The sequence below is a fragment of the Phocoena sinus genome, chromosome 5, assembly GCF_008692025.1.
Source record: "Phocoena sinus isolate mPhoSin1 chromosome 5, mPhoSin1.pri, whole genome shotgun sequence".
Taxonomy (NCBI): domain Eukaryota; kingdom Metazoa; phylum Chordata; class Mammalia; order Artiodactyla; family Phocoenidae; genus Phocoena; species Phocoena sinus.
The window spans coordinates 120,486,945-120,499,545 of NC_045767.1; the positions used below are offsets into that span (position 1 = coordinate 120,486,945).

Here is a 12,601-nt window from a genome sequence, read left to right on the forward strand (position 1 = left end):
AGAAATGGCCTGGGACTTCCCTGGAGGTGCAGTGGTTAAGAATCCACCTGCCAGGGCTTCCCTGATGGCGAAGTGGTTGAGAGTCCGCCTGCCGATGCAGGGGACACAGGTTCGTGCCCCGGTCCAGGAAGATCCCACATGCTGTGGGGCAGCTGGGCCCATTAGCCATGGCTGCTGAGCCTGTGCTCCGCAACAGGAGAGGCCACAACAGTGAGAGGCCCGCGTACCGCAAAAAAAAAAAAAAAAAAAAAAAAAAAAAAAAAAAGAATCCACCTGCCAATGCAGGGGACATGGGTTTGAGCCCTGGTGAGGGAAGATCCCTATTTATTATTCTCTTTATCATATAATGCTCCTGAATAATAAGTTTCCTTTCTTCCTTGAATAATTTCTCTGTGGGATAGAGGGGAAGTAGAAAAAGGACAGTAAAACTGAATTTCACATCTTTCATACTAATTCACCCATTATTTTAAAAACCCAGACTTAATGTATTCAACACAAATGGCAATTTGAAACATAAAGTAATGTAGCACATTTAAGCTGTTTACGAAAACAAATTATTATTGCATAGACCACAGCAATTAATACCAATTTTGTCAAGGGACACAACCGACACATAAAAGTTATTTTATGCATGGCTTACAAATTGCTTATAGGTCTACATTTTGGTTGCATGCTTGTAGTTCAGACAAATTTATCATCTTTGAATTTTTTTTCCACACAACACCGTTATATTTTCTATTTTGTAGGTGCATCTAAGTTATTATAAGAAATCAGAGTCTAAAAATTGAATATGGGAAGATGAGAGCTAATAGTGTCTTCATATGTAGTCCTATATTGTTCATAAAGTATAAGATTTTCTCCTATCAAATATCAATAGGTCTCCTATCAAATATCAATAGGTATACAATTTGAAGATAAAATGTATTTCCTCAATATTTTTACACAATAGTGATATCATAATTTAAATGGCCAATAAAATTTGAATTCTTCAAGGGAATAAAAATGATGGGTGTGGAGAATCACTCAAAATTTTGCCACAAATTTTTAGTGCTTCTCTGTTTCAGGGGAGACAATTAACATGAAATTACTTGTACCTTATGTGCATTTTACTGTAATAAATTGTCTATAATTTCCAATTGTAACATTTTTCATTTGTAACCAAAAAAACTAATTCAATGTACTGTGGAATACTAAACAAAAATAAAAAATAACAGAGATGATTGGAAACTAGACGACTGCCAGTTTGAAGATTATAGTGTAGTCAACATTTCCCCTGTTTTATTCCTGCAAATCATCCCAAAACATAGAGAATGAGAAACAATTATGCAAATGTCCTATTTATTGAAAATGGTAAACAGTGAACTCTTAGACCTCCAGGTCAAAAGAATGGTTCCAAAATCAGATTTCAAAAAGAACTAACAAACATAGCTTTCACTAAGGCTAGGGTCCATGCCTTTTTATATTGTAGACATGATGCAATAGTTTCAGGTAGAAGCATCTATGGAAGTGGTTTGGTTCCAAAAAGCAGAAAAAGTGAGGCTAAATGAGGAACTATATAGAAAAGACATATGTGTAGTAAGTAGTCTATATCTGTGAAAACAAACAGAGAAGTAAAGTCTTTCCTTGTGTGGGGGAGAAAAAAAAAAAGAACAACAAAACCCACATTTTCTATCTCCCTTAGCTAGACCAAGAAAAACTCGCTTTGTTCAGTGATACAAAAGAAAAACTGGACCAGCACAGGATCTATATAAAGATGCTACAAGAGAGAAAACCAATTACACATAAAGAATCACATACTAAAAACGTATTGCCATAAAAGAAGTGGGAAATTGTGACCAAACATTTCACCGTGAAGTTTTAAAATGTAATGAATTACAATCACCTTTTTGAAGCAATTATGTAGTGCAGAAATACAGGGTGTCAAGGTGAGGTTGGTAAGATAAGAACAAGAAATGCACTGTAAGCTTCCAGGGCTCAACCAAATGTTACGACAAAAAAAGTAAAAGCAACATAAATATGAAGGAGAAATTTGAAATAATACAGGGGAAGAGAGAGTACTGAAAGCACAAGAAAGTAGCAAGGATTGAAATGATAAATACAAGCTAAGTAAATGGATACTGATAAAGAATCAAAAAGAAGTAGAGAGAAATTGTAGAGTATATTACAGGCAAAAATAAATCCAACATACATATAAAAGGAATCCCTGAAAAAGAAAACCATAATAATAAGATAGAGCAAACATTTAATGGTATGAGTCAAGAAATTGTTCCTGAAATAAAAGAATATTGAATCTACATCTTGGGGAAAAGCCCCCCCCCCCGCCAAATGAAAGGAAAATAAAGACAAAAAGTAACACATCCCTGGGCAACACAGTCAGCACGAGGATAACACTCTAGTGAAGTCACTAGACTTCACATATAAATGAAGAATCCTTTAGTCTGCCAGGCAAATAAGAATTCCCTAAATTCTACAATGCTAGAAGGAAGAAGAGCAACATGGTCAAACTGCACTTCAAGTATAAGACAAGAGACAAACACTTTGGGAGATGTAAGATTTCAGAAACACTGCTTTTCCTCGGGAATCTACTAGAGGTGACTTCCATCCGAGAGTCTGTTAAAAAACAATAACAAACTCGACAACAATGTAAGCTCCTGTTGGAAACAAATTCTCCCCAAGTGATCACTGGAAGTTTCAGGGGATTATAGCTCCAGACAGCTTGACCGCGACCTCTGGAGATACCCTGATCCAGAACCCCCCAGCTAAGCTGCTCCTAGATTCCTCAGCCATAGACACTGTGATAGCATCATTGTCTGAAGTTGCTAAAGTTTAAGGTAACTTGTTATGCAACAATAGAGAACCAAAACAAGGCTTAAGAAGTATTGAATTTGAAGAGGCTGGAATGCTGGAGAATAGGGAGAGGATTTTTTAAAGAGTCGCTGATGTGCTGTGAGTCCCACCATCCTCCACAGGGAAGACTGAGGGATATCATCATCTTCAAGCAGAGGGACAAGGGTTTCCAGCAGAGCCTTTGGGACTGACAGGTGTTCTCTGGCTTTACAGGACACCAAGACTCAGGCTAGACCCATGCCTGGAAATGACTAAAGGTAAGAGGCTGTGGTGCATTGCTGCTCTGAGGGCAGGATGGTGGTGGCTCTATTGGGAATGGCTTGTGTGCCCAGAGTTTGTCACGGCAGAAGAAAAACGAATGATTTTACAGACAGATGTAGGCCAGGTGTGAGAAAGGGCCAGCGGGGAGATATCTCAGTGACTTTGACCAAAAGAGACTTATAAAGAAGCTGTAGAAATTAATATTAAGACTCTATATGGGGTGGACCACCACAACTAGGAACTTAGAGGAGAGGAAACGTTTGTCTCATTGAGGAACTGCAGGTGAGACATCCCCCGGGAATGAGGGGATCTCCACAGAGCCCAGAAACATGCTCCAAGAAAAAGAACCAGCACTTAATATGTGATGTGGCCAGGAGAAGATAAGAACCCCACCTCTTTTCTGTGGGAGAGGAAACCATAGCTGGAACACTGGGAGTTAAAGGCAAGAGGCAAGGTGAGAAAACCAGGCAAGCAGCTGAGCACAGCACCCCTCCCACACCAAGGCTGAAGCCCTGGGGGAGGGAGAAGCTCTAACACTAGGAAGCTTCAGAGTTTTGACTATTACATGAAACTGTAATTAATTAATGAACAGTTCCCTGTGTTCCGCCCTTTAACGCAATGCTTCAATGATTAAAACTAAATTTGTTATTTAAAATCAATGAAAATAACAGTATATCATACCACAGTGATGATATCATACAATTATCAGCACAAGGGAAATTCTACAGTTCTATAATAACTCAGACCTTCAAACCCTGGACTGCTACTGAATGGCACCAATACTAGGGTAGACGACATTAACTCAAGTCTCACTCCTTAACCGAGAAATCAGCTTCCAGAACCAAACCGACATATAACCTAGCATTCCATATTTGTTCTACCAAGTATGATCTCATATGGGCTGCCCTAAGAAATATAATTTTAAACCATTTTTTTGAACAGATAAGCCTTGACTGGAATAAAGCTAAAAATTAAGAACCTTCATGCATTTTGAGGAAAGTGTAACATACCATTAAGTAAAGTTGGCTTTTCATTTTTCTTTTTTTTAATCCCAACATCAGATATTCATTGATTCAAAAAAACTTCAGATTTTTTTATCATAAAAATAAGTAAATAAAAACAAACACATAAGGTTTGGCAACACTACCTGTGAATATGACACTCTTGATTACAGAGATGTAGTCTTCAGGCTCCTGCTCAGTTGAGATCTCCCATCTGCCTCCAGAGATATTTAATAATTTGTAAAGAGGATCTGAACTCTTCATCCCACACAGCAGAGTAACCACACTTTCTGGTGAATGCAGTACATTTTCTAGAAACTGACATTTCTTTGAAGATAGGTTTTGAAGCAGGCTATTTGATAATATCAAAAGTTTACACTTGTAAGAGTTTAAACTTAGCAATTCAAATCCCGAAGAGAATAGTTCTCCAAGTGATATAACAGGATTGCTTCCCTTTTCACAACATGTGAAAAAACTTCTCTCAAGTACAAAGCCCATTCTTCAGCATCTTCTTCATAGATCATGATGATGTCTTTGGCATTTTCTGGAAAGGAGAAAATAATAAATTAATTTTCTTATATTTGACATGCTAACAGCAGGTTATATTATTATTTTTCAAAGAATTAAATGTACTCTTTAGGGAATATATTAATTTGCTTATACCAGAGACCAATAATATAATTCATATTATCCCATCAGAATCCTATGGGAGTAAAGTAATCCTTCAGAAGCAACACAGAGTCATGCTCTGAGCAAGGGTACACTGTACTCACTGCCACAAATGTTAATCTAGGAAGCTCAACAGAAATAAAAGAGATAGAATGGAAAGAATATTCTGTGGGATTAGGGATGCTGGGCTACTAGGCGTGGCTCTGCCAGTAACCACAAAATTTTACCTAGATTATGGTATTTAATTCCTTTCAGCCATGTTTCTTCACCAACTAAATGAAGGTTAAAAAAAAAATAAGCCCTACCTAATGAATGATTATTCTGAGAAGAAATAAGACAACTTACATTAAAGGACTTTAAAATCCTTCTTCCAGGTAAAGATGGGTACATCAAGACAGATTACATAACTCCATGCCCAGAAAACCAACAAAATAAAAATCGTTTAAAAGAAAAAAATTCAATAGCAAAAACCAAATAATGGGGGTAATATCTCATGCCACAAACTAAAAAGTTGTTGTTGATGAAATAAATCAGAGGTTCTGGTGAGGCAGTACTAATCCTAAACCTATCTCACACCCTAAACCAGCACTGATGAAAAAACTTTTAAACCACCAAAACCACCAGGTCATGAATCTCTTCCCCAGCTGGAAACTGATCGGGGGTGTCTGCAGAAGCAGGAAAGGCTGAATCCTAAACAAGCCAAGGCTCAAAGCTGAGTCAGTAAAGCCAGTCAAATTACACAGGAACTCAAGAGCATCCCACCACCTCCAACTTGAGAGTCACACTGACAGATCTTCTTCTCCTCTTTTCTCTCAGGCCATAAAAACTGACTGGAATGTAGATTTTGTCTCTCAAACTATAGCTTGGAGGGGAAATAAAAAGTAGCAATTAGGGAGGGGAATTTAAGGAATAATTTACCCACACAATATTAAGCAAATAGAAAGCCTAGACTGAGCTAAGAGAATCCTGAGCAAGATGAAAGGATTAGCAGTACAAATTCATAGTTATTGAAAGAGACGATGACAACAATATTAACAATAATAATATATATGATCATCATAATAATGAAAGTAACACAGCATGAAAAGACTAGCAGGAATCCTAAGCAGGGAAGAAAAACACAAGAAAAGTCCCTCACAGTATTAAAAAACCACTGATGAAATAAAACCAAAGTTTAAAGACATACTGATTTGATATTTTTAAAAGAATCATTTGAAAGGGTATAACAAATAGATAAAAAGACAAGTTGAGAGCCAAAGCAATACCATTGCCCAGATAATAAATCAGAAAAATCAATGACTAGCTTAGACACAGATAATATTTTCATTTCTGGCCTCAAAGTAAAGCTTCATATTTTCATAGTAAACACAAAAAGAGAGAACAAAATTAAAGCAATTGGTGAAAAATCTGATATATATGGGGAAGAGCCAAAAAAGGAAAAGATTCAATATAAAGATAATCCCCAAACCTGAAGTAGAAGAGAACAAAAGATGCATTACAAGTTTTAAAATATACTTTTTAAAATCCTTAAAATATGGAAGAAAAATGAACCAATTCTATGGAAAAACTGTTAGAGAAAACATCTTGATTAAATTTCACTTGGTTTAACGATTATTATAAAACCTCTTCATATATCTAGGAAAGAAAAGCAAGTCATTCAAGAGGAGAACAATATTAGGTTGGTAGATTTTTTCAGAGCAATTTCAAAGGCATATTATAATAAATTATAAAATAGCTCTTACAAAAATAATTTTATAGTGTATTCGTACTACAGAATATTGCACAGCAATAAAAAAGAATGGACCACTGCTACATGCAACATGGATGAATCCAAAGATATAATGTTGACTGAAAGAAGAAAAAGTATATACTGAAGGATTGTATTTATTAAAAGTTCAAAAATAGAAAAAAAATTCATGGCGATACAGAACAGAATATTTGGGAGTGGGATTAATGAATGGAAGCAGATAAAAGGGAGCCTGCTGAGGTTCTGAAAATGTTCTGTATCTTGATCTGAGTGGTTGTTACACGAAGTATACATATGTAAAAATCTGTTCATCTGTATATCTTAGATTGTGCATGTAAATTATATGGCAATTAAAAAGTAAATTAAAATATCAAAAGAAAAAGGAAGTTTCAGGATGGTAGCTATTCAAGAGGCAAAGGGACTTATAATAGATGAATGGAGTATTTTGGGAGGGAGATCCAAAGAAAATAAAACAATCGTAAGATTGTATCATATATTTGAAAATTTGAGAAAAAATGCTAACAGAAGTTTGACAGTTCTGACTGGACATTTTGAAAAAAATTAAAGATAGGTACATTATAATCTTTTACATGTAAAATACAAAAGAAAGAAGAAAAATTAATTGCAGAAAAACAAAGCAAAACAAAACAAAACAAAAAAGCAGGATCATTATATACTATTTGGATCAACAGTGTAAATGTGTACATAATCATTGTAGGGATTGGATATTTATGTCCTCCCCAAAATCCCATATGCTGAAATCATAACCTCCAGTGTGATGGTATTAGGAGGTGGGCCAATGTGAGGTGATGAGGTCATAAAGGTGGAGCCCTCGTGAATGGAATTAGTGTCCCTATAAAAGAGGCTCCAGAGAGGTCTCCTGCACTTCCTGCTACGTGAGGTCACAGAAAGAAGTCAGCAATCTGCAACCCAGAAGAGGGACCTCACCAGAATTTGACCTGCTGGCACCGTGACCTCAGCTTCCAGAACTGTGAGAAATAAATATTTTATTGTTTAGGCCACCAAGTCTATGGTATCCTGTTAAAGCAGCCTAAATGGACTAAGGCAATCATAATAATATAAAATATGACTAATGATTTAACTACAAGTTGAGATTTAAATATACTAGAGAATAAGGAAAGAGTTTGATAGACTAATAGATTGAAATCCTTATCCAGCATATTACAGAAAACAATAGGTAATACAATTAGTAAATCAAGAAATAGTAGTATAAATATATCTTTCAAAATTTGAAATAATGAGGTTCTTAAGGTTCCCATAGGGAATGGAATTGTGTTTGGGGAGGGAGAGAGCAGAGAACTGCTGCTTTTCATTATAGGTGTTTTATCATTGTTCAATATGCCTGTGTAACTATAATCAAAATTTAAATAAAGAAAAAAACCCAGTCAGCAAATAGAAGAACCAAAGTAAGCAAAATGAAAATGTAAAAACTTTGGAAAAAAGAACACATGGTAAGTTGAATACATATACATACGGATCAAAGACTAAGTATCAAGGAGATTATGATGGCACTACAAAATGCAAATGTTAAAAATCTTGATGAAATGAAAGTATCCATAGAATGGGAAAACTGAGTATTTGTGGAGGAGAAAGTATAAAACACTAACATCATCTTTCATAGAATACAGCTATTTAACACTGCCTAAATTTGAATAAAAAGTGACTCAATTCTTCTACTATTTTTTGTATCATCATTCTTCTTAAGCAATAATAAACTTGGAAAGTATTCTGAGTAAAAAATTTTTATCTGAAAATGAACGTCCTTTGGTTTTACTTTAAAATAAGTTATTTTATTTAAAAAAGAGCACATAAGAGTATTTCTCACTTTTAAATAATCCTGCCCATCTACTCAAAATACACCATAGTTCCATTGACTGTTAGCAACAGTTGTATGTGAGAGATAAAATTTTGAGAGAGGTATGATTTCCTTTTTCTTACTCTTCCATATAGCTTATATTTTTGTTGTAAAATTGTATTACTGTATAAAACAAAGTAATCATTCTTAACAATTTAGTTTGTAAGGTATTATCATGAATACAAAGAACAAAACACCAAAACTCTTATATTCCACACTTACCTTTCTCACTCTGGATATAGAGCATGTATTTTCTATACCACTGATGTAGCAATTAACACCACAATGATTTTGAGAGCTTTTGCATTTTTATTGAATTATCTATATCTTTTCTCATGATATAAATAGTATCCCCAAGGAAGATGCTTCCTCTTTCCACTCACTGATTCCTACACAATGCCTAGCACAATTTTTTGAACAGATATTCAACAAAAGTTTAAAAATAGATTTACATATACAGAATGAGAAAAAATATCTGGCAGAAAACATATGGGAATCATACACAAGTTGTGTAGGAATCATCAGCATACTTCTGCCATTCTCTATGTAGTGTTTCACCCAGCCTCAATGCTAACTAAATAGTTATTGAACAAACACAAACATAGTGTCATAATTCAGTATTTTTATGTTTGAGGAACAGCAGAGGAAGAGTTTTCCTTATATTACATATAGCCAGAGTAAGCTGCTGTTTAGTTATAAAATAATTAGAGTAAATATAAAACTAATAATAAACTATTGAGTGCTTAAAATAAACTAGGACTCTTGTTGTTTTATACATGTTATTTCACTTAATTCTCAAAATCTACCCTTTTCAGGTACTAATGTTACTCTTATTTTACGGATGGGAAAACAATCAGTACCGGAATTAGGACTCCAATGCAGGCAGTCTGACCCTACAGTCTGTACTTTTAACCTTTAACAGTAGAGGACATAATAACATTATCTAAAAGATTAAAATAGATTCTTTGCAGTGATATGAACTAGATTAGTCTCTATGAAGCAGCCTACGAGTTAATATCAAGTATGCAAGGTATGTGAAAGCTCCTCTGGTTTCCCATCAGGGAAAAAAGAGGAAATAAACCATATACTCCAAGAGTATCGTTGTCTATGAAGAACTCACAGAACTTCCTTCCGGACTCTAAAACTTAAATCAATAAAATTATACATTAGGCTATGAGGATGTATTGAAGTACAGAATGAATACTGCCACATTATACGGTACATATCACACTACCACAGGAAATCAATTCTAAAGACAATCATAACCTATCTTTCAAACTTCCTAAGAAAATTAGACAGGAAGTCTCTCGCATACTCTATGGCCATTTTTTTCTTGTGCTGAAATTGTGCCTTCCTTTAAAATTTATATTTGACTTGTACTTAGTAAACTCTGTTTGACAGTTTTCAGAAACTAAGACTAGCATTAAATGTTAGCCCCTTTCTTTTCTATGGGTTAAATGATCTCAGGTTTTTACTCTTTTAATTTTCTCAAGTATTATTTATTGAGATGTTCCATGGACCAGGTATGTTCCTAAGCATTTAACATGCATTACTTCATTTAATATTCATAAAACTGTATGGAGTTGGCCTTGTTATTTTTATTTTACTGATGATCACACTGATTAACTTGTCACGGTTATGAAGATAGTAATTGGTTCTTTATGTTACCTTCCAATCTTTTTGTATGAAAGCATGTTGGGTCAAAATACAAAAAGTTAATAAAGGGGCCTTATTCTAGAAAATAGCTTGTCCTTGAGTAACAGTTACATTGTAGACTCAACAACAGTTCTCTATGATTTCTCAAGAGGAGTCTACTGGCCTTGCAATGCACTTTGTTTTATACACTTAAACTAAATCAAACCTAAATCATTATTCTGCTTGTTTAAGGAGGGTTACTGTCACTAATGTTGGCCAGATTTTATAGGCTGTGAAATGAAACAATAAAGGATGAACCTGAAATATAGAAGCACAAAATGTTCATTCCTGGAAAGCGTCATCAAGATAAAGGGAAATTGCTATTGAAGATGCCATTAAGGTCTGCAAATAAATTATTATTTAAAATGTAAATCTCAAGTCTAGCAACATAAAGGACAGCTTATACTACAATGGTAGGAGCAAAATAGATCTAACTACTATAAAGTGTTCTTTCAGATTCCATAATGATGCCTTATTTATTTATCTTACAAAATACTGAACAAATCTCCAAGCTTGAAGAAAATGTGTGTTAATAATTGATATCAATAATTGTTTTTGCTATGAGAATGAATTATACTACATATTGCCAAAAGAATGAGACTGGCCATACATCCAAATCCTTCCTATTATATATGCACAGCTCAAAATGGCAGATTTTCTTCTTTCTGAATAAGATCCCACCTCTTACCCATGTTTGTGCATAATGGAGAAAGATGGCATGATGCACGTTTTCAATATTATATTTTTCTAACTGGTAACCAAAGTGCAGAAGAAACAAAATCACAAAGAAATGAGTTATAGCCATAATGGACTCAGTAGTGATAACATGAACATTAATCTTGATCTAATCACACACAAATATATATCATTACTCAAATTATATAGTAAATATAACTGAATTGGTCTTATACTCTAATTTGTACTCTAACTAGTACAACAGGGGAACAAAACTGAGGAAAATTTCCAAAGGTATTGAGGTAGCAAAATACACTATAACTCATATTTCTCCTCCAGGAAAGTTGATTAATTTCACTTATTCACAGTGGCAAAAAGTACCAGGTGTTTTCTGTATATTTCTGTGCAGCAGATACTGCTGATACACAACCCACATCTTCCTGGCCCACTAGCTTCAGCTTGATGCTCAGCTATTAAGCACGCTGACCACTTCCAACCTCTGCTCTGCTGCCTGAGGACTTTCTCTGGAGCTGAGGGAGCCTCCTCAGCCCGTGTGCCTGCCTAGCAGCTCAGAAGTGCTGGGGATTTAGTGCACGGAGGGCTGGGAGGCAACGCTCAGTCAATGAGGGATGGAAGTCAAGGTGTAAACAGGTCAGCTTCCCCATCCCTCAGTGGGACAATTCTGAGGTTTGTTCTACACAGTAATTAGAGGATTCCCAGTGGTATTGAATTATAACTGCTCATCACATTATTCTGCTTATTAATATACACAGCATTGGCTTTTCTCCCTTTCTTGTCTCACATTCCCAATTCTCTCACTAGTGCTTCATGGACTCATCTTTAAATAAACTGCTTGTACTCGTGTCCATTTCTTAGGGTCTTCTTCAGGGGAAATCTCTATAAACATTTATGTTAATTAACTTAGTTCTTCTTTTCAAATACAGGAAGGTACCAACACATTTTAAGATTACACTTTTCAGCTACGGTGAAGAACAACGACCAGCAAACATTATTTTTATACAAATGCAGACCTTCCCCTTTCTTTTTCCTTTTAAGATGCAAATAAATGCTTCTATGCTTCACAGAACCTTGAAAGAGAATTTTTTTTCTTCTTTTCTGCAAAGAAAGCATGGCGTTAATTGTTACAGGATTATTTTGCGAAGACCTCCTACGCCTTCATATATAAACTACAAATGTTCAGCTCCCACCTCTATCACTTTTCATCACTAATACAAATTGTTAATAGTTCATTTAAAGAATTATAAACATAAAAGCTACTAGATCTGTAAGGAGGTTTTAATATGTTTCAAACTTACTTAGTTCAAATTTATGGAATTCTATTTCTGCAATGTCCATACCCTCTCCCTCCTTTTATTGCCATTATAGATTACTGAATTGGACAACACTGACCATAAGACAGGCTAAGAAAAGAATACTGTGATCAAATAAACTATGACATATTACAAATTTTAAGATGAATTCTGATTTCAGAGAATTTGACTAGCCTAAAACAAAAAAACATTATCAGAATCAATTAAATATGGGAGTAGTATCCTCACACAGTATCTTAGGTGCTTCTCATTTCTCCAATTCACACTCAAGAATGATCTCCTGGGACTTCCCTGGTGGGTCAGTGGTTAGGAATCCACCTGCCAATACAGGGGACACGGGTTCGAGCCCTGGTCCGGGAGGATCCCCCATGCCGCAGAACAACTAGGCCCGTGCACCACAACTGCTGAGCCTGCACTCTGGAGCCCGCAAGCCACAGCTGCTGAGCCCACGTGCCACAACTACTGAGGCCCGTGCTCCTAGAGCTCGTGCTCCGCAACA

At 35.4% G+C, this 12,601-nt stretch overlaps 1 protein-coding gene across 1 annotated transcript in view; it reads right to left on the reverse strand.

Annotated features, from left to right (window-relative positions):
- Positions 1-12,601, reverse strand: part of BANK1 (B cell scaffold protein with ankyrin repeats 1) — a 310,241-nt gene that overhangs the window by 262,352 nt on the left and 35,288 nt on the right. The window contains 2 exon segments of the mRNA XM_032632810.1: positions 4,256-4,519; positions 4,522-4,653. Of these exon segments, the coding sequence (XP_032488701.1) occupies positions 4,256-4,519; positions 4,522-4,653 (396 nt within the window).